The 23,812-nt window shown below is 46.0% G+C and overlaps 1 protein-coding gene across 1 annotated transcript; it reads left to right on the plus strand.

Annotated features, from left to right (window-relative positions):
• The first annotated feature begins 780 nt into the window (after positions 1-780).
• LOC140208409 (uncharacterized) lies at positions 781-23,812 on the plus strand. The gene is made up of 3 exons (XM_072277072.1): positions 781-2,610; positions 3,703-4,151; positions 22,891-23,812. Exons 1-3 carry the CDS (start codon positions 1,507-1,509, stop codon positions 23,810-23,812), a joined length of 2,475 nt encoding a protein of 824 aa, XP_072133173.1. The 5' UTR covers positions 781-1,506.

A 23,812-nucleotide genomic window follows, 5' to 3' on the forward strand; every position in this document is an offset into this window, starting at 1 on the left:
TTTTGGCCCATTGGCCTTCATGAACCAAAGTACTGACAACAATAGATAGATGTTATCTTGACTTGTGGAAGACATTGGTGAGGCCTAATTTGGAGTATTGTGTACAGTTTTGGTCACCTACCTACATGAAGGTTGTAAAAGAGGTTGAAAGAGTTCAGAGAAAATTCACAAGGATGTTGCCAGGTCTGGAGGACTTGGGTTATTAGGAAAGATTGAACAAGTCCGGACTTTATTCCTTGGAACATAAAAGATTGAGGGGAGATTTGATGGAGGTATACCACTATTATGAGGGGTATAGATAGGGTAAATGCAAGCTGGCTTTTACCACTGAGATGGGGTGGGACGACAATCAGAGGCCATGGGTTAAGGGTAGAAGGTGAAACGTTAAGGGGAACATGAGGGGAAACTTCTTCACACAGATGGTCATCCAGGTGTGGAATGAGCAGCCAGCACAAGTGGTGCATGCGAGCTCAATTTCAACATTTAAGAGGTTTGCATAGGTACCTGGATGGTAGGGGTATGGGAGTGGGCAGATTAAATAGTTCAGCACAAACCAGATGGCCCAAAGGGCCTGTTTCTGTATTGTAATTTTCGATGACTGTGACAAGAACCTGAAATAATACAAAAATTCCCTCTAAGTTCTTTTAACAGCTGTGCAGACCAACCATTCATCTCAGCAGGAATTTTGTATATGGTGTTAAAACTGTGGCACTTTTAAGTTAATAATGCATAAAAGAAAATCCCAGGTGCATGACAAGAAAGACAATTTGTCTGATACTCTTTCAGTTACTGTGGGGCCAGGCACCCATGCTGCTCAGCAGGAACAGGGAATAATACAAATGGAGAGAGGCAAACTGAGCCAGGTCACAGATTGGAGATGGCAGAAATGCCCCATTCTTATAGAGACAGGAAGAGCATCAAGGAATTGATGGCCATTCCAGATACCAGCACTGTGCCCAGTCAGAAGATGATTTCTCTCTCCAACTTGGGTTGAACCTCATTGCAACAGTGTGATACCAGATCAAACCTTGAGAACTCAAGTAATCTCATCTGAAATTTGGTCCTAACCCAATGATGGATTTTGTAAATCTTTTTACAGGTTAAAAACGAGATGGAATTTAGCTCCGAGGATTTTAAACCCAGTACGCCAGTTTTGCTGTCTCTGTCCAGATGTTTGAGAAGTGGAGCAAGGATTTCAATCAACCATCCTTCCAGCTCAGACTGTGGGGAGGGATTCACTTGGTCATCTGACCGACTGGCTCGACCGTCATTTTACACAGGGGAAAGGCCGTTCACCTGCTCAGACAGTGGGAGTGGATTCACTCGGTTATCTCAATTGAAGGTACATCAGCAAGTTCACACTGGACAAGGCCATTCATCTGATCTGTGTGCGAGAAGGGATTCAGTCGGTCATCCCACCTGTGGACACACCAGGCAATTCACACTGGGCAGAGGCTGGTCATCTGCTGAACTTGTGGGGAAGGATTCACTCGGTCATCTGACCTAATGGCTCACCAGCGAGTTCACACCGGGGAGAAGCCATTCACCTGCTCAGTCTGTGGGAAGAGATTCACTCAGTCATCCAACCTACTGGCACATCAGCGAGTTCACACTGGGGAGAAGCCGTTCACCTGCTCAGTCTGTGGGAAGAGATTCACTAATTCATCCACCCTACAGAGACATCAGCGAGTTCACACTGGCGAGAAGCCATTGACCTGCTCAGTCTGTGCAGTCTGTGGGAAGAGATTCGCTGATCAATCCACCCTACAGAAACATCAGCGAGTTCACACTGGGGAGAAGCCGTTCACCTGCTCAGAATGTGGGAAGAGATTCACTGAGTCATCCAGCGTACAGAGACATCAGCGAGTCCACACTGGGGAGAAGCCATTCACCTGCTCAGTCTGTGGGAAGAGATTCACTAATTCATCCACCCTACAGAGACATCAGCGAGTTCACACTGGCGAGAAGCCATTCACCTGTTCAGTCTGTGGGAAGAGATTCACTGATAAATCCACCCTACAGAAACATCAGCGAGTTCACACTGGGGAGAAGCCATTCACATGCTCAGAATGTGGGAAGAGATTCACTGAGTCATCCAGCCTACAGAGACATCAGCGAGTCCACACTGGGGAGAAGCCGTTCACCTGCTCAGTCTGTGGGAAGAGATTCACTAATTCATCCAGCCGACAGAATCATCAGCGAATTCACACTGGGGAGAAGCCGTTCACCTGCTCAGAATGTGGGAAGGGATTCACTCAGTCATCCAACCTACAGAGTCATCAGCGAGTTCACACTGGGGAGAAGCCGTTCACCTGCTCATTCTGTAGGAAGGGATTCACTAATTCATCCAGCCTACAGAATCATCAGCGAGTTCACACTGGGGAGAAGCCGTTCACCTGCTCAGTCTGTGGGAAGAGATTCACTCAGTCATCCAGCCTACTGAGTCATCAGCGAGTTCACACTGGAGAGAAGCCGTTCACCTGCTTAGAATGTGGGAAAGGATTCACTCAGTCATCCAAACTGCTGGCACACCAGTCAGTTCACAGTGGGGAGTGGCCGTTCACCTGCTCAGACTGTGGGAAGGGATTCACTTGCTCATCTAAGCTAATGGCTCACCAGCGAGTTCACACTGGAGAGATGCTGTTCACCTGCTCAGTCTCTGAGAAGAGATTCACTGAGTCATCCAACCTAGTGGCACATCAGCGAGTTCACACTGGGGAGAAGCCGTTCACCTGCTCAGTCTGTGGGAAGAGATTCACTCAGTCATCCACCCTACAGAGTCATCAGCGAGTTCACACTGGAGAGAAGCCGTTCACCTGCTCAGTCTGTGGGAAGAGATTCACTCACTCATCCACCCTACAGAATCATCAGCGAGTTCACACTGGGGAGAAGCCATTCACCTGCTTAGTCTGTGGGAAAAGATTCACTCAGTCATCCACCCTACAGAATCATCAGCGAGTTCACACTGGGGAGAGGCCATTCACCTGCTCAGTCTGTGGGAAGAGATTCACTCAGTCATCCAACCTACAGATTCATCAGCGAGTTCACACTGGGGAGAAGCCGTTCACCAGCTCAGAATGTGAGAAAGGATTCACTCAGTCATCCACCCTACAGAATCATCAGCGAGTTCACACTGGGGAGAGGCCATTCACCTGCTCAGTCTGTGGGAAGAGATTCACTCAGTCATCCAGCCTACAGAGACATCAGCGAGTCCACACTGGGGAGAAGCCATTCACCTGCTCAGTATGTGGGAAGAGATTCACTTGCTCATCTAAGCTAATGGCTCACCAGCGAGTTCACACTGGAGAGATGCTGTTCACCTGCTCAGTCTCTGAGAAGAGATTCACTGAGTCATCCAACCTAGTGGCACATCAGCGAGTTCACACTGGGGAGAAGCCGTTCACCTGCTCAGTCTGTGGGAAGAGATTCACTCAGTCATCCACCCTACAGAGTCATCAGCGAGTTCACACTGGAGAGAAGCCGTTCACCTGCTCAGTCTGTGGGAAGAGATTCACTCACTCATCCACCCTACAGAATCATCAGCGAGTTCACACTGGGGAGAAGCCATTCACCTGCTTAGTCTGTGGGAAAAGATTCACTCAGTCATCCACCCTACAGAATCATCAGCGAGTTCACACTGGGGAGAGGCCATTCACCTGCTCAGTCTGTGGGAAGAGATTCACTCAGTCATCCAACCTACAGATTCATCAGCGAGTTCACACTGGGGAGAAGCCGTTCACCAGCTCAGAATGTGAGAAAGGATTCACTCAGTCATCCACCCTACAGAATCATCAGCGAGTTCACACTGGGGAGAGGCCATTCACCTGCTCAGTCTGTGGGAAGAGATTCACTCAGTCATCCAGCCTACAGAGACATCAGCGAGTCCACACTGGGGAGAAGCCATTCACCTGCTCAGTATGTGGGAAGAGATTCACTGAGTCATCCAACCTACTGGCACATCAGCGAGTTCACACTGGGGAGAAGCCGTTCACCTGCTCAGTCTGTGGGAAGAGATTCACTAATTCATCCACCCTACAGAGACATCAGCGAGTTCACACTGGCGAGAAGCCCTTCACCTGCTCAGTCTGTGGGAAGAGATTCGCTGATCAATCCACCCTACAGAAACATCAGCGAGTTCACACTGGGGAGAAGCCACTCACCTGCTCAGTCTGTGGGAAGAGATTCACTTGCTCATCTAAGCTAATGGCTCACCAGCGAGTTCACACTGGAGAGATGCTGTTCACCTGCTCAGTCTCTGAGAAGAGATTCACTGAGTCATCCAACCTAGTGGCACATCAGCGAGTTCACACTGGGGAGAAGCCGTTCACCTGCTCAGTCTGTGGGAAGAGATTCACTCAGTCATCCCTCCTGCAGAGTCATCAGCGAGTTCACACTGGGGAGAGGCCATTCACCTGCTCAGTCTGTGGGAAGAGATTCACTCACTCATCCACCCTACAGAATCATCAGCGAGTTCACACTGGGGAGAAGCCATTCACCTGCTTAGTCTGTGGGAAAAGATTCACTCAGTCATCCACCCTACAGAATCATCAGCGAGTTCACACTGGGGAGAGGCCATTCACCTGCTCAGTCTGTGGGAAGAGATTCACTCAGTCATCCAACCTACAGAGTCATCAGCGAGTTCACACTGGGGAGAAGCCATTCACCAGCTCAGAATGTGGGAAAGGATTCACTCAGTCATCCCACCTACTGGCACACCAGTCAGTTCACAATGAGGAGTGGCTGTTGTTGTGAATCTGTAGATTTCGTTTGTTGTGGACTGTCATTTTGAGAGAGAGAGAGAGATTAAGAATGGTAATCAGTCTGACTTGCATCTTGTTTACATCGCTCACAGCTTGTTTAGTTTTAACCAAGGACACAGATACTCAGTCAGACAGAGATGAAGGAGGAAAAATGGAAGGTTCGAAACAAGGGAACTACTGGCCAAGGGTCACTGTTTCGAACTTTCCTCTGCCCATAAGGGTGGGTTAATTATCGATTCAGCATACATTGAATGTGTGATTGTCATCTCGTTTGATCCATAGGAGTGGATCTGATTTGGGGTATCCTGTGAAGACCACTTATGTGTTAACCCTTGCCTGGGTGTGGTGTGGAAATTCACTTGAAGACGATACCTCTTGTGACAAGTCACTTTTGGTGATAATTTGTATGTGGATTTGGAACAATGACGGATAAAATCTACAGCGACTGTTCCCTCGTTTTACCACCATGGATGCTGTGGAATTCAACGTTATTGCCTTCTTTCGACATTTACCCTGGATTACAAATATCTCTCTCTCCTCAACTATTCTGTGGTTGTACTGAACTTTCATAGTTTACCATCTCAAGACTCCAAGCCCTGTTTCCCCTGAGCTCAATAGTTTGGGAGTTATATTTACCCACATATATACATATAACACTGTTAACTTTTGTTTATCTTGCTTAAGTTACGATATTGTTAGTAGGTACTAATAAAGATAGTGGATTTAACATCAAAAACAGACTCTAGGTGTAGTCTATTGCTGCTGACTCATTTCTATAGTGTTACAGGGTCAAAATTGGGGCCTGCATCCGATATAGGAAAAGATTTGGAGGTGTATTAATTAGTTATCGGTTTCATTGGAGTAATCCCTTTTGATTTATTTGTGTATGGAAAATCAGCAGCAATGGATGTTGATTGATGTCTGGAAGTGCCAACCTCTGAGGCGTTAGAGGACACCAGAAGGATTGAGTTGCTGAGTATTGCTGAAAGGTTAAAACTTGTGAAGGTGAAATCGACAATGAGGAGGTCACAGATGCAGAGGAAAATAGCTGAGTATTATGTATCTGAGGGTGTGTTTAAAGTGCAGGAGTTGGAGGTGTTTCCTGAAAGTAAACCTAGTGAGCTAGAGCTCCCGCACAAGTTAGAAAAAATAAAGATAGAGGCTGTGGAAAGGCAGAGACAGGTTGAGACTAAAGACGCAGAAAAACAGAGAGGAAGCAGAAAGACAGAGGCTGTTCGAGCTGGAAAAGGTAGAGAGATTGCAGCAAAGGGGTCTAGTGTTAGACTCTGGTGATAAGTTTGAGGCCAGTCGGGAAGTTAAATTAGTGCCTCCATTTGACGAGGCAGAGGTTGATAAATACTTTCAGCATCTTGAGAAGTTTGCTCAGGGTTTAAAATGGCCAAAAGAGGTTTGCCCTATTCTCTTACAAAGTGTAATTAAGGGGAAGGCTCAGCTAGCCTATTCTGCTTTGACAGTTGATGAAGCAGCTGATTATGACATAGTGAAACAGGCTGTGCTCAAAGCTTATGAGTTGGTCCCAGAAGCATACAGGCAAAAGTTTAGAAATTTGAGGAAATCTATGAACCGGACTTATATGGAATGTGCTTATGAGAAGTTTGTGTGTTTTGACCGCTGGTGCAGACATAACAATGTAAATGATGATTTTAACAGCTTGAAAGAGTTGGTTTTAATTGAAGAATTCAAAATGTGTGTCCCTGATGACATAAAGATGTATTTAAGTGAAAAGGATGCTGCCACTTTGCAGGAGTCTGCTAGATTAGCAGATGTGTTTGCTTTAACTCATAAGGTTAAGTGTACCCAGAATAAGAGCTTCCAAAAGAGTAGCAGGGATAACCAGGGTAAACCAGAAATTAAAGCTGGGACTAGTGACGAGACTAAGGATGAAGGGAAGCAGTTGAAGGAGAAATATTCTGGTCTGCCTTGTTACTATTGTAAGAAAGCTGGTCATATGGTGGCTAATTATTCTGTCCTGAAGAAGAAAAAGGAAAAGGAGGCAGTCCCACATGCCTGTGATCAGTATGTTGAAGCACCTATAAACCCACAGGGTTCTGAACATTCTGCTGAGGCTCAGTTAAGGACTGAGAGGTCTGACTGAGTTAAGTAGGGATTCCATCATTTTATGTCAGATGGGTTTGTATTAGTAATGGAAGGGTCAACCCCGGTACCAGTGAACATTCTTCGAGATACTGGGGCTTCTCAGTCACTTATATTAGACAGCCTTCTAAAGTTTAGTGGTGAGACTAACATTGGTGAGGTAAATCTTATTAAAGGCATTGGGGGCAGCATTGTTTCTGTGCCATTGCACAAGGTAACTTTACAGTCAGGGTTTGTTTCAGGACCTGTTAGGATCGGATTATGCTCCAGTTTACCGGTGGAAGCTGTTACTTTGCTGTCAGGGAATGACCTGGCAGATGGTAAAGTTGTTCCTGCAGTGCAGTTGACAACTAAGCCAACCACTGACGACCCACAGATGGATTTTAATATTTATCACAGTAACTCGAAGTATGGCTAAAATGTCTGCCAATGCAGACGGTTCTGTGCAGCATGATTCTGATACCCATGATAGCCAAAATCAGGTTGACCAGGATTCAGGTTATGATGACTTGTCAGGGACCTTTCAGCCTTCATTGTTTCAACAGGATTCAGGTAGTAAGTCTGATGAGAAAAATTTATCCCTGTCTCGGAAGGAGTTTATAACAGAACAGAACCAAGACCCTGAGATTGAAGCTTTATAAGAAACATCTCTCTCAGATGATGAGATTAAGAAAATGTCAGTAGGGTATTATCTTCAGGAGGGAGTGTTAATGAGGAAGTGGAGGCCACCTGCTATACCTGCGAGTGAGAAATGGGCAATTGTTCACCAAGTTGTAGTTCCTAAAGTTCATAGGACTGAAATTTAAACTTTGGCTCACAGTATGCCCTCCGGTGGCCATTTTGGAGAGAATAAAACTGTAAACAGGATTATGAAAGAAGTTTACTGGCCGAATTTGAGGAAAGATGTTTTGACCTTTTGCAGAACCTGTCACACTTGTCAAGTTGTGGGTAAACCTAATCAGGTCACCCCAGTGGCCGCACTCTGGCCTATACCTGCATTTGGTAAACCCTTTTCCAAAGTTATAGTGGATTGTGTTGGCCCATTGCCAAAGACTAAAGCTGTCCATCAGTATTTACTAACTATTATGTGTACTGCATCCAGATTCCCAGAGGCAATACCTCTCAGAAATATTAAAGCTAAAACTGTGACGAAGGCTCTTAAGTTTTTTTTTACTTTATTTGGTTTGCCTAAAGAAATCCAGTCTGATCAAGGAAGTAATTTTACATCTGGATTATTCCAGCAGGTATTTTATGAACTGGGAGCTAAACAAATTGCATCGTCTGTGTAGCATCTGGAATCACAAGGGGCTTTAGAAAGATTTCATTCTACTGTCAAAAAATGATTAAGGCATACTGTGTTGAAAATAGAAAAAATTGGGATGAAGGAATACATTTGCTTTTGTTCACCGTAAAGGCTGATTTATACTTGTGCGTTCGAGATACGCCATATCCTACACCATAGGCCTGATTTAATTTTTGCGTAGCGAGCATGCATAGTTGTGTCTGCATTGCTCTGCACTTCACCACCAAAACGCAAGTTGGCGCTGGGGTTTCTCTGACACTGTTGAGCTTCTTTGTGAGAGACATGGACGACGAGATGCATTTCAAATATTTTCCCATGTTGGCAGGTAGATTTGATGATCTGGTTCATTGTCTCCAACCATTTATTTTGCATCAGTGTACAGACATGGCAGAGAAAAGCAACTAGAAATGCAATGCTACCAAGCAGACCAATCACAGTTGTTGCGGTCTGCATCGCCGCGACGCGTGAGTTACTTTTTTGAGGAGTTGCACGTTACCCTGCAGCGTAGGGTGCAGCGTGGGTATGGCGTAGGGTACGTGGTGCCTATGGCGTACACTTGACGCACAAGTATAAATCAGGCTTAAGAGAGTCGGTACAAGAATCATTGGGCTTTAGTCCATTTGAACTTGTATTTGGTCATAGAGTGAAGGGACCTTTGACCTTGTTAAAGGAACAGTGAATTGATGGGGATGTACATGTTAACTTGTTAGACTATGTTTTGAAGTTCAAAAATAAACTATACCAAGCCTGTCGTCTAGCGAGACAAAACTTAAAGATTTCTCAAAACAAAATGAAGTGTTGGTTTGATAAGCGGACCAAAACAAAAGAAAATACTAGGTGGGGGATAATGTGCTTGCCTTATCTCCAATGTTGACAAGTCCACTTCAAGCAAAATTCAATGGACTGTATGAAATAGTCTCTCAAATTAATGATGTGAATTATGTTATTAAAACACATGACTGACGTAAACTAACACAGGTGGTACACATCAATATGATAAAGCCTTATTCTGGCAAGCAGGCACCATCGGTGAGTGTTGTCAAACATATAAATCTGACAACCCTGAGAATGAAACAATTGACTCGCGTGAGAGTTTTCACAAGCCAAACATGGTCCCAGTTAGGCTAATGAACTCGGTTGTTCTCGAAAACACTGACAACAAGTTGGCTCATCTGCAGCCAAAGCAACAACAACAGCTGAAGGAATTAATTCTGAAGTTTAAAGGTTTATTTCCTGGTGCTCCCAAGCAAACCATGGTCGCAGTACATGATGTAGATATAGGTCAAGCCAAACTGATTAAGCAACACCCATATCACATGAACGTAGAAAAGTGTAAAGTGGCTGAGCAAGAAATTGAATATATGCTGAAAATGGTATTATTAGGCCTTCAACATCAGATTGGAGCTTACCCTGCGTTATTGTGCTCAAACCTGATGGTAGTGTTAGATTTTGCACTGATTATAGGAAGGTAAATGCAGTAACAAAAACAGATGCCTATCCTATCCCTAGGGTGGATGATTGCATCGATAAGGTTGGAAAAGGTAATTTCTTACAAAGATTGATCTGTTAAAAGGGTATTGGTGTGTTCCATTGATGGACTGAGGTAGAGAAATTTCTGCATTTGTGACACCTTCTGGGTTGTATGAATACAATGTTTCACCATTTGGAATGAAATATGCTCCAGGAACATTCCAGAGAATGATTGATTCTGTAATTCAAGGGTTAGGACACACAGATGCCTATATTGATGACTTAGTCACAGGGAGTGACACTTGGGAAGAGCATATCTCTGTAGTAGAAGAGCTGTTTGACAGGCTTTCCAGGGCCAATCTTACAGTTGACTTAGCTAAGAGTGAATTTGGCCATGCCACTGTGATCTGTCTTGGCTGTGTTGTAGGTCAAGGCAAGTTGGCTCCTGTGCAGGCAAAATCCAGGCCATTTCTGAAGTTCCTGTTCCGACTGTGTGACGAAGGCCCGTCACTGATTACAGATGTCTCATGGCACACTCGGTAAAACACTCAAAGGGTCATCCACACACATTATTCCCTCTGTTATTGTGGTGAGTGCACGCGTCACAATAAATCAACAGTCACAATTTTACACTCATCCCCAGCAGTAATAGGTATGAAAAATAGAAACACACTATGTCACAGTTTTATTATCTCAGGTCAATTTATTCATAGTCATCTTTCCAATAAGTGTTTTGCCGAAGTGTCATGATAATCTGACGTCTCTCTCCTCCACAGTCACTGGGTCTGAAACAGAGCTGCTGCATAGAGCTGTCTTATATAGAGGCAGCAGCAACCTGCACAGGTGTGCCGATGGTGGAGGATACCATCTTTACCTGGGACAAGGGTTATGTTACCTAATTACTCATCTTGTGGTAAAGTTTTGGGGTTTATTTAAGTTATTTAACCGGGAAATGGTGAATCCTATGATGAAGTATATGTGTTTATTGTGAGAACTGGTGGTAGAGTTTCAGATTGTGTGAAATGGAAGATAATTGAGTTAATTAGCTTTTGGTTAGTCTAGGGGGATTGGCTTAGCTGTTGTAAGCCTTGGGTTACCAAGGCTTTGGGTTCTTTTTTTGTTTAGTCTGAGGGTGGCTGTTAACTGGACAGGTGACAATTGCAAGCTGTATATATATATAGTTTTTTTTTTTAATTTCTTGTTTTCATGTGCACATCCAAGTTTTTGTTTTTCCACTCTTTTTGTAAATAAAAGCACCACAATCTATTTTTGCCACTCAAACCATCTTGTTATTTTTCTTAGACAGTTGACCCACAGTTTTTGTGACAGACTGGTAAGAAGGCTCTTGAAAGGTTTCTGGGAATGGTTGGATATTATCGTAAGTTCTGTAAGAACTTTGCTGATATCGCTCTTCCTCTGACTAATCTCCTGAAGAAGGGTGAAAAGTTTGTTTAGACCGAGCCTTGTCAGGAAGCATTTGATCGATTGAAAGTTATTATTTAGGATTAGGCCAATCAATGTAGTGTCGTCAGGAAATTTAATGAACAGATTGGTGCTGTGGGTGGCGACACAAGTCATGGGTGCACAGAGAGTAAAGGAGGGGGCCAAGGAGACAACCCTGTGGGGCATGTGTTCTGAGGGTAAGGGAGACAGAGGTGAGGGAGCCCACTCTTACCACCTGCCGGTGATCTGACAGCAAGTCCAGGATCCAGCTACACAAGGCAGGGTGAAGGCCGAGGTCTCTGAGCTTCTTGTCAATACTTCACGCTTTCATATGGCTAAAGCTCTGCCCATGACTGCAAGGAACTGCAGAGAACTTTGGTCTCATCTGGGAACATCATAGAAACAAGCCTCCCCTCTATGGACTCTTTCTACACGTCCCCTGCATTGGAAAAGCAGGCTGTGTACTCAAAGATGCTGCAAACCCAATCCCCCATCGCGGAATAGATACAAAAGCCTTAAAACGCGTACCACCAGGCTCATGGATAGCTTCCTGTTTGCGATTGTAAGCCAAATTAATGGTCTCCGGTCCAATAAAATGGACTCAACCTCACAATGTAACTCGACGTGACCCTGCCCCATATGTCTATCTGCACTGCACTTTCTCTGCAGCCATAATGCTTTGTTACAGTTATTGTTTTGTCGTATATCAGCTCAATGTACTGTTGTAATGTATTGATCTGTGTGGATGGTAGGTCAGGCAAGATTTTCACTGTAGCTCAGTACGTGATAAGAATAAACAAATTCCCCCTTTTAATTTTGTGGAAATATTAGACAGACTGAGCTTCTGCTTTGGAACCACAAAGGGAAACTTAACACAACTGAGGAACACAAATAAATAGAAAAGGCTTCAATCTCGCATTACGATCTGCGGTAACCGGGATCAGGTGACCGGTGATGTGTCTCCCAGACCAATTATCAGAATCAGGTTTAATAGCAGCGGCAGATGTCATGTAATTTGTTGTCTCTGCGGCAGCAATAGAACCTAATTCATAACAATAGATTTTAAAAATTGTGATTTAAAATAAGAATATACATATTAAATAGTTAAATTATATAAGTAGTACAAAACAAAAAATTTAAAAATGTAATACTGTAAACTATTTTAATTGTGTGGAACTATTTGACTGAATGGGTTGTTGCTTTGGAAATTCTGGAGTGAAGCTGAACTAAACTGTACTAAAGTATAACTAAACTTATGAAAAGCTCAGATAAATACAAAAGGCTAAGTTCTCACATAAATGGGTCATATAGCCAGAAACATTGGCTGCTCTTCAGCAGGTAAAAACAGTGGAATGAGGCCTAATCCCAGGCCTCAGTCCAGTGGTTATGGTTTGAGGCCTAGGACGAGGTGAGAGAAAGCATTTGGCACGGACTAGAAGGGCCAAGATGGCCTGTTTCTGTGCTGTAATTGTTATGTGGTTATATGGAAACATGCTGAAAATATTGCAGAATAAATCATTGTCCACCCACAACGAGAGGACGTGATAGATCCGGATCTCACTGCCTTTTCTGAACGGGCGAAAGATGAAGCTACACGTACACTCCAGCAGTGACTGGCAGATGCTGCAGATTTGTGGAAAAACATGAACAGGAAACAGGATCACGTGATGGGTGGAGGGTCTCCCATCTGATCCGGTGACTCTGCTCCTCGCCCCTCACACGCTGCCCGACCCATCTGCCGCATTTCCCACATTATTCCATATTTACACCAGATACATTTTTACTTCTTCCCTCCATATCTTCCCTGTCCCTTTCCCTCCACCCCAAGGTCACAGAGTCACGGGCTCGCTTCCCATCCTGGTCCAACACACAATTCAGACCCAAAACGGAAATGTGCAGGTTTCATTTAAATCCGTCCATGTTTGTAAACACTCATTTCTATTCACATTCCTCCAGCCTCACTGGACAGGAACACTGAAACATCAAGTGAGAAACAGCAGGAGGTGGCCATTCATCTCCTCTAACCATCAACAAGATGATGGCTGCTCTCCCATCTCAGCCACATGTTTCTGCACGATCATTATTTCTTCCATCCCTCTGGTCTCCACACATCTGTCGGCCTTTGTTTTATGTGAGGACGATCACTGAGTCTTCACCGCCCTCTGTGGTGGGGATTTACAGACATTCACCACCCTCGGAGTGGAAATGTTTCCCCTCATCTCAGTCCTGGACAGTCCACCCCCTTTTTCAGAGACTGGGATCCCTGGTTCAGCCGGTAATGATGTTGTGCATTTCAATGTGTTCACCCCTCAGTCCTCGATTGAAAGGGTTATCACATTTGATCTTTCTTCATATGGTGACCCCACCACTCCAGGGATCAGTCTGGTGAATCTTCATTGCACTCTCTATAACAAATACTCTCTAACCTCTTTGTTAATCCTCTATGGAATTAATTTCCATCTTCTGCAGCCCCGTGTTGCCCCAACCACTCACCTCTCACCCCCGTCACTATTTCCACCTTCCCACCTCCCCCTCACCTGGATCCACCTCTCACTCCCCAGCTCTTGCTCCATCCCCACCCCTCACCTCTTTTCTCGGACTATTTCCCGTCCACTCTCAGTCCAGAGGGAGGGTCTCGGCCCGAAATGTTGACGGTCCATTTCCCTCCACAGATGCTGCCCGACCCACTGAGTTCCTCCGGCAGTTTGTTCTTTGGTCTGTGTGACCCGTGTTAGTGTGGGGAGCGGGATTTTACACCATATTCCCGGTACAGTCTCAACAAAACACAAATAATTGTCACTTTGCCCGGACCATTGGCCCCGCTTGCAGGGCAACAGTCTGCCGGTGTTTGCCCCCCAATGTGGTGAATCGCCACCACCGTGGGCTCAGACATTTCCACAGATGAGCCCCTCCTGTCCCCACCGGGACAAACATCCTGTCCGCCCCCTCTCTCACCGTCTTCATCCTCTCCCTCCCCGGGGAACCGGCATCAAACCGACGGGCCGAGCGGTCTCCTCCTACCTCTCAGCGACACATCAGACTCCGGCCGCAGGAGACGCTTCACAAACGCCCCAACTTCCCTCGGAGGGAAATGGAAATAAATCAGAAAGCGGACATTTACTTTGACGGTTGTCCCGCCCTGACGGAAAGTCCGGGAGACGGTGTCAGCAGGGGTAACGCCCTCTCGGGTCGTCCGCCTTCGCTATTGGCTGGAAGCAGTGATTGACACTGCTTCGTACCAATGGGAATAGCGCAGCGCGTGACTCCTCTGTTGACAGCGGTGGGGGAGGGGCTGGTCACGTGATCAGTAGCCCGCCGTTAAACCGACCAAGCTCGAGCTCACCAGCGCGCGGGGCACAAAAGGCCCCGGATGATCGGTTGAGGTGAGAAGGGGTCTCCGGGTTGGGGGTCTCACCGGGCGGCGTTTTCAACACCGACTTCGGGTAGTTGCTGTGACTCCGGACTCCGTGACCCGCAATCCCGGGACAGTCCTGCTCTCTTCCCTCTCTCTCAGCCCCACCATCCGTACACGGGCCCCGGGGAGCTTCCGGCTGATGAGGGAATGGGAACCGATGGGTCTCTCAGACAGAGCTGAGCTCCAGCTGTCTAAATGCAAGGATCGGGAACTCGGAGAAAGGGAACAAAATCTTTTACATCAGCTGTTGTGAAAATCACCTTTGTTCTGCCTCCAGTCACAAACCAGAGAAAATCTGCAGATGCTGGAAATCCGAGCAACACACACAAATTGCTGGAGGAACTCAGCATTAGTACTCTTTTCCATAGATGCTGCCTGGCCTGCTGAGTTCCCCCAGCATTTTGTGTCTGTTGCTTGTTCCACCCCCTCTTGTTCTGGACTTTTCTACCTGTGAGAACATGTTTTGTCCCACTCTCTCTGGGTACATAATGATATCAAACACCTTTGCCCTGGGCAACAAGTAGCTTTCACATCACAAATGTGCCAGACTCCAATGAGACAGACTACTGCCCTTCCCTTCATATTCATTGGCATTGCCATCACTGAGTTCACCACCGTCAGTCACCTGGAGGAGGGTTCAGGGGAAATATTTATGTACAATACAGAAACTGGTGTTACCTGTGTGTATTGTGGTGATGCAAAAGTTGCTGGAGAATTTGAAAGTGGGAAGAAGTGGAATGATAGTTTGAAATCTGACTTTTTAAAGCGTCATTTAGCAAGCAAATCAGATATGGACAATGTGCAAGAGCTCTGGTGAGAAAATCCTTCATTACCCGTTACAGGCCTGCAACATGGGTTGTGTGAGAGTGCAGATGAATTCAACTGAACCCAGAGGAGATCAAAGTTCTTACTGACAGTGATTTGCTAGCAGTTAAAATGAATACCTCTCTATATAAAATTCACTGTGCACATGTTGTCACTGGTTAAAAGAATGAACAGTACAAGATTTACTTTACTTTGTACTTTATTGTCGCCAAACAATTGGTAGTAGAATGTATAATCATCACAGCGAAATTTGATTCTCCGCTTCATACTCCCTGGATAACAAATATTAAATATTATAAATATTAAAATTAGTTAAAATTAGTAAATATTACAAATTTAAATTATAAATCATAAATAGAAGATAGAAGAATGGGAAGTAAGGTAGTGCAAAAAAACCGAGAGGCAGGTCCGGATATTTGGATAGTACGGCCCAGATCCGGGTCAGGATCCGTTCAGCAGTCTTATCACAGTTGGAAAGAAGCTGTTCCCAAATCTGGCCGTACGAGTCTTCAAGCTCCTGAACCTTCTCCTGGAGGGAAGAGGGATGAAAAGTGTGTTGGCTGGGTGGGTTGCTTCCTTGATTATCCTGGCAGCACTGCTCCGACAGCGTACGGTGTAAACTGAGTCCACGGACGGAAGATTGGTTTGTGTGATGCGCTGCGCCGTGTTCACGATCTTCTGCAGCTTCTTTCAGTCTTGGACAGGACAACTTCTGTACCAGGTTGTGATGCACCCTAGAAGAATGCTTTCTACAGTGCATTTATAAAAATTAGTGAGGGTTTTAGAGGACAGGCCAAATTTCTTTAGTTTTCTCAGGAAGTAAAGGTGCTGGTGGGCCTTCTTGGCAGTGAACTCTGCTTGGTTGGACCAGGTCAGGTCATTTGTGATATTTACCCCGAGGAACTTAAAGCTCTATGTGCATACCGGTCATTACAAATTAGAGGGGACATTGGTGGTGGAACCTCCACTGTCCCTTATGCCCTCACCTACAAGATGTGCATCCAGCTGCAGCTCATAACCCTGCACTTTATGGAGTTGGAACTTGAAATGGATCAATTCCAGATCATCCAGGCAGTGATGCAGCCAGTCAGGATGCTCTCAGTTGTGTTCCAGTAGAAAGTTCTTAGGATTTGGGACTCAATCCCAAGCTTCTTCAGCCGTCCGAGGTGAGCAAGGTACTGTTGTGCTTTTTTCACAACACAGCCGGTATGTACAGACCATGTGAGGTCCTCGCTGATGTTTATGCCAAGGATCTTAAAGCAGTTCACTGTCTCAACCCCAGATCCATCAATGTCAATTGGGATTAGCCTGTCTCCATTCCTCCTGTCATCCACAATCAGCCCCTTTGTTTTTTTTAGATTAGATTGGATTCAACTTTATTGTCACTGTGCCAAGTACAGATACAAAGCCAATGAAATGTGGTTAGCATCTGACCAGAAATGCAAAGAATCGTGTTATTTACAAAATAACTGAATAAAAAAGTGCTACAGCACCCAAATATAAAAGTACTGAGACAGTACAATACGGATGCAATACTGCTTAGCGCTGTGACTAGAGGTTCAGCAGTGTCACAGCCTCAGGGAAGAAGCTCTTCCTGTGCCTGTTGGTGTGGGAGCGGAGGCTCCTTTAGCACCTCCTTGATGGGAGGGGAGTTAAAAAGTCCATGGTTAGGGTGAGATGTATCCTTGATAATACTTTTCGCCCTGCCCAGGCAGCGTTTATGGTAGATGTTCTCAATGGTGGACAATTGGCTGTTGATAATCCGCTGGGTAGTTTTCACCACACAGTGGAGTGCTTTGCGCTCTGATACAGGACAATTGCCATACCACACTGAGATGCAGTTGGTGAGTATGCTCTCAATGGTACAGCAGTAAAAGTCTGTCATATCCTGGGACAGAGGTGAGCTTTCTTGTTGCTCCGCAGGAAGTAAAGGCGCTGTTGTGCCTTCTTGATCAGAATGGAGGAGTTCAGGGACCAGATGAGATCCTCGGAAAAGTGGACACCAAGGAACTTGAAGCTTGATACACGCTCCACTACAGTTCCGTTGATGTAGATGGGGACGTGAGTGTGGCTCCTGGCATGCCTGAAGTCCACAATGATCTCCTTGGTCTTCTGGGTGTTAAGGGTCAGATTGTTGTCGGCACACCACGCGGCCAGGTGCTGGACCTCGTCCCTGTAGGCTGTCTCGTCATCCCCTCTGATCTGGCCAACCACCATGGTGGCCTCTGCGAACTTGATTATGGAGTTAGAACCATGTACAGGAACACAGTCACAGGTGAAAAGGGAGGACAGAAGAGGGCTCAGCACACAGCCTTGAGGCACGCCGGTGTTCAGGGTGAGAGTGGAGGAGGAGAGGTTGTCTAACTTAACTGATTGGGGTCTGTTCATCAGAAAGTCCAAGGTCCAATTGCAGAGGGATGAGCTGATAGCAAGCTGGCCAAGTTTGGTGATCAGCTTGAAGGGGCTTACAGAATTGAATGCCGAACTAAAGTCAATGAACCTCATTCTGACGTAAGAGTTGGGGCTGTCCAGGTGGGTCAGGGCAGAGTGAAGTGCCGTGGAGATGGCGTCCTCTGTTGACCTGTTGGTGCGATGGGGGTCCAGGGTAGTGGGCAGACAGGATTTCAGATGTGATAAAACCAGTCTCTCAAAGCACTTTGCAATGATGGGGGTGAGTGCAACTGGGCGGAAATCATTCAGGCTCGTGGCAGTGGAATGCTTCAGTACTGGCACGATGGTGGCGATCTTGAAGCTTGTGGGGACAACACCCCGGGCCAGGGACAAATTAAAAATGTCCATGAAGACCCCGGTCAACTGCCCTGCACGGAGTCTCACCACATGGTCAGGTATTGCATCCGGACCAGCTGCCTTCCGTACATTCACCCTGCTCAGGGTGGCACAAACATCGGAGGTGGAAAGTGAGAGAGACAGTTCACCAGGTGGGAGATCCGCTTTGAGGGTGACCTCCTTGTTCCCTTGATCAAAGCGAGCGTAGAAGTAATTGAGCTCATCAGGGAGGGTAGCAGAGCTGGAAGGGGGCACAGTACTAGGAGGTTTGAAGTCTGTAATGACCTGTATGCCATGTACATGGACCGGGGGTCTGAGGAGTTGAAATGCTCCTCGATTCTCTGTTTGTATATGTGTTTAGCCTGAGAGATTCCCCTCCTCAGGTTGGCCCTGGCTGAGCTGTGAACCTCCCAGTCTCCAGACCTGAAGGCTGAATCTCTTGCTTTGAGCAGGAGGTGAACCTCTCTGTTCATCCATGGTTTCTGATTGGCGAAAACTCCTATTTGTTTTAGTAATGTCTCTCTATCTACACACTTGTTGATGTGCTCAAGGACAGAGTTGGTGTATAAATCAATGTTAATCTGAGAGTCTGTGGTGGTATGGGCAGCAAACGTGCTCCAGTCTGTGTGCTGGAATTGGTGCTGAAGAGCAGAGTCAGCCCCCTCCAGCCAGATCTCAATAGTCTTCATTGTGGGTTTCACACGTTTAGTGACCGGGCTATACTTGGGAAGCAGAAACAATGAAAGATGGTCGGACTGTCCCAGATGGGGGAGGGTAGTGAGTTTGTGAGTGTCAGCCACATTTGTGTACACATGATCTGAGGTTTTATTACACCTGGTGGTGCATAATACATTTTGGTAAAATCTTGGAAGCACGGTACGTAGGTTACAATGATTAAAGTCTCCAGCGACAGTCAAAGCTCCGTCTGGATGCAATGTCTGCAGCTTGCTAATAGCAGCACTGAGGTCTTTCATGGCTACTTTAGCATTAGCATCCAGTGGAACATAAACTGCGACAGCAATGATGCATGTTTTGTGACAATGAGGGAGAGGTTGTTTTCTTTACACCAGTCGGATGTTGTTCAGACCTCAGGTACAGTCAGCAATCAAATGGTTGAGCATGGAGCGATGAATGTGCTGAGCTGTGTATATCACAATGCAAGAAGCACTGTAGGAAAACCAGATGAGCTCAGGACAGGGAATTCTGATATTGTAGCCATTATTGGGGACTTGGTTGCACCCAACAATCCGAGGGATTTAGAGGAACAAATTTGTAGAGAGATCGCAGACCATGCCAAGAAACAAAAGTTGATTCAGTAAGTGATTTTAACTTTCCATGTATTGACTGGGACTCCCATACTGTAAGAGGACTAGATGGGGTATAGTTTGTCAAATGTGCCCTTAATCAGTACATAGAATTCCTGATGTAAAAGTGTGCAATAGGTTGATGATCCAGGGCTGGTGACTGAAATTAGTGACCATAATGCCATGAGATTCAAAGTAAATATGGAAAAAAGAGAGGTCTGGACCATGGGTTGAGATTCTAAATTGGAGAAAGGTCAATTTTGATGGTATCAGAAAGGATCTGACAAGTGTGGTTTGGGACAGGCTGTTTTCTGGCAAAGGAGTACTTGGTAAGTGGGGGGCCTTCAGAAGTGAAATTTTGAAGGTGTAGAGTTTGTATGTGCCTGCATAATAAAAGTTGAAAGTTAACTGGTGCAGGGAACCTTGGTTTTCAAGAGATATTGAGGCCCCGGATATTTTGTTCCTCTAAATGCCTCAGACTGTTGGGCGCTACAAAGACTCACTAATGACTACAATATCATAATTCCACGCCCTGAGCTCTGACTTTTTTTTTAGTCGTCTTCTGTTGGTTTCTAAAAGCTTCCCAATCGTTTTCATTCTTTTGTTTACCCTCTCTTTGGCTTTTATGTTGGCTTTGGCTTCTCATTTCAACCACGGTTGTGTCCTCCTGCCTTTCCAATGTTTCCACATCTTTCGGATGTATCGATCACTGAGCTCCCAAATTGCTCCCAGAAACTCCAGCCATCGCTGCTCCGTTGTCACTCCCAACTTTTCCCTTCCAAACAAGTTTGGCCAGCTTCTGTGTCATAGAAACATGGAGAAGTTCAGTATAGAAACAGGCTATTTAGCCCATCTGGTCAATGCTGAAAAAACATTTAAGCTGTCTAATGCAAGGGTCCCCAACCTTTTTTGCACTGCGGACCGGTTTAATATTGACAATATTCTTGTGGAGCGGCCGACCCGGTGGGGGGGGGGCGGTGGGGGGGGTGGGTAGGGTTGCCAACGGACAAGAGTAGCAGTCAAATACGTTGCGTTTACCCAGAGAAAGACTACAATGACCATGAAGCCTTGCGCGGGCACCAGTGCGCATGCGCGTTGTGGCCTGCCGATTTTTCCTGCAAATCCTTTTTCGTGATTCTGTTCGGAGTGGGGGGGGGGAGCGGTGTTAATCATGACTGGAATATAGGTGATAAATGGCTAATACACCCAATTTCATTTCTAAAAGGGTTTATCTAACGAATTTAATATTAAACACACAGCACATATTTTCCTCGCATGAATATAGTGATAAGTCAATTATTAGAGGAGCTTGAAGTAAGTGATGAATGAACTTCCAGTAGAAGTGGCAGAAGCAGGTTTGATATTATCATTTAAAGAAAAATTGGATAGCTATATGGACAGGAAAGGAATGGAGGGTTATGGGCTGAGTACAGGTCGGCGGGACTAGGTGAGAGTAGCGTTCGGCACGGACTAGAAGGGCCAAGATGGCCTGTTTCCGTGCTGTAATTGTTATATGGTTATATAGGTAAGTCAACAGCATCATGACATTTTAAGTAACATTTGGATTTTAAACACACAGCGCATATTTTCCCCGTATGAATATATAAGATCATTGCAACACACCAATATCGCTGAATCAGTGGGAGCCCTGGGCTTGTTTCCCTCCAACAACACGGTCCTATCGAGGGATGATGGGAGACAGCGATACTCAAAGTGAGTTCCTGTCCAGTCTATTCCGCAATTTAGTTTTCGTTTCATTCATTGGAGAAAACTCCGCTTCGCAGAGATATGTTGGAAATGGAAGCAACGTTTTCAGTGCTTTCGTGGCTATCTCAGGATATTTAGCCTTGACTTTGATCCAGAATGCCGACAGAGATGTTATTTCAAACATACTTCTCAGCTCGCCGTCATTTGCAAGCTCGAGGAGTTGATCTCCTTCCCGCGCTGACACAGATGACGCGCGGGTCATGACCTCACATGTGTAATGGCTGATCAGTGGCCGTGACGGGGAATGAGAAAAGGTGCAGCTGACTCATATCGCCAAATCATATTGTTTCCTTGTGGCCCGGGAGCACATGCTTTGCGACCCGGTGGTTGGGGACCGCTGGTCTAATGCAACTACCTGCACCGAGACCATCGCCCTCCATACCCCTATCATCCAGGCTCCCATCCAAACTTCTTTGAAATGGTGAAACCGAGTTCATATTCACCACTTGTGCTGACATCTCAATCCACACTCTCACGACCACTGCAGGAAAGAGCTTTTCCAAATGTTCCCATTAAATTTTCACCTTCCCCACTTACCCATGACCTCTGGTTGTCATCCCACCCAACCTCAGTGGAAAAAGCTGCTTGCATTTACCCTATACCCTCATAATTTTATATACTTCTAACAAATCCTCAAAGCAATGTATAATTTCCTTGTTTATGTTTAGAGCCTTTTTTAATGAGGGGCATTAATCGTATGGAGAGCCAGAGGTTTTTTTCCCAGGGCTGAAATGGCTAACAACAGGGGACATAGTTTTAAGGTGCTTGGAAATAGATACTGAGGGGAAGTCAGGGGTAAGTTTTTTACACAGAGAGTGGTGGATGCATGGAATGCACTGCCGGCTATTTGTGTGAGTATTTCAGTTACTGTGGGGCCAGGAACCCATGCAGCTCAGTGGGAACAGGGAACAATACCAATGGAGAGAGTCAAACTGAGCCAGGTCACAGATTGGAGATGGCAGAAATGCCCCATTCTTATAGAAACAGGAAGAGCATCAGAGAATTTGATGGTCATTCCAGATACCAGCACTGTGCCCAGTTAGAAGATGATTTCTCTCTCCAACTTGGGTTGAACCTCACTGTAACAGTGTGATGCCAGGTCACACCTTGGCAACTCAAGTGATCTCATCTGAAATGTTGTCCTTCACTCATTGATCGATTTTGTAAATCTTTTTACAGATTAAAAATGACAAGGAATTTGTCTACGGGAATCTCGAACACAACACGCCAGTTTTGCTGTCTTTGTCCAGATATTTAAGAAGTGGAGCAATGATTCACTCGATCATCCTTCCTGCTCAGACTGTGGGGAGAGATTCATTTGATCATCTGACCGACTGGCATGCCCGTCATCTTACACAGGGGAGAGGCCATTCACCTGCTCAGACAGTGGAATGGATTCACTCTATCATCTTAACTGCAGGTACATCAGCAAGTTTACACTGAGACAAGCCCATTCACCTGTTCTATGTGTGAGACGGGATTCAGTCGGTCATCCCACCTGTGGATACGCCAGTCTGTTCACACTGAGCAGAGGCTGGTCATCTGCTGAATTTGTGGGGAAGGATTCACGCGGTTATTCGACCTAATGGCTCACCAGCGAGTTCACACCAGGGAGCAGCCGTTCACCTGCTCAGACTGCGGGAAGGGATTCACTCAGTCATCTAACCTGAAGGTACATCAGAGAGTTCACACTGGGGAGAGGCCATTCACCTGCTCGGACTGTGGGAAGGGATTCACACAGTTAGCTAACCTACAAGCACATCAGCGAGTTCACACTGGGGAGAGGCCGTTCACCTGCTCAGACTGTGGGAAGGGATTTGCTCGATCATCTGATCTACAGATACATCAGCGAGTTCACACTGGGGAGAGGCCGTTCACCTGCTCAGACTGTGGGAAGGGATTCACTTCGTCATCTCAACTGAAGGAACATCAGCGAGTTCACACTGGGGAGAGGCCGTTCACCTGCTCAGACTGTGGGAAGGGATTCACTCGATCACCTGATCTGCAGATACATCAGCGACTTCACACTGGGGAGAGGCCATTCACCTGCTCAGACTGTGCGAAGGGATTCAGTTGCTCATCCCAACTGAAGGTACATCAGCGAGTTCACACTGGGGAGAGGCCGTTCACCTGCTCAGTCTGTAGGAAGGGATTTACTCAGTCATCTCATCTGCAGATACATCAGCGAGTTCACACAGGGCAGAGGCTGTTCACCTGCTCAGACTGTGGGAAGGGATTCACACAGTCAGCTCACCTACAAGAACACCAGTCAGTTCACACTGGGGAGTGGCCATTCACCTGCTCAGTCTGTGGGAAGGGATTCACTTCCTCATCTAAACTGAAGGTACATCAGCGAGTTCACACTGGAGAGAGGCCATTCACCTGCACAGACTGTGGGAAGGGATTCACTCAGTCATCTGACCTACTGAAACACCAGCGATTTCACACTGGGGAGAGGCCATTCACCTGCTCAGTCTGTGGGAAGGGATTCACTCGATCATCTGATCTACAGAGACACCAGCAAGTTCACACTGGGGAGAGGCCGTTCACCTGCTCAGACTGTGGGAAGGGATTCACTCAGGCATCTCACCTACTGAGACACCAGTCAGTTCACACTGCATAG

Source organism: Mobula birostris, chromosome 13, assembly GCF_030028105.1.
Source record: "Mobula birostris isolate sMobBir1 chromosome 13, sMobBir1.hap1, whole genome shotgun sequence".
In the NCBI taxonomy this organism is placed as follows: Eukaryota; Metazoa; Chordata; class Chondrichthyes; order Myliobatiformes; family Myliobatidae; genus Mobula; species Mobula birostris.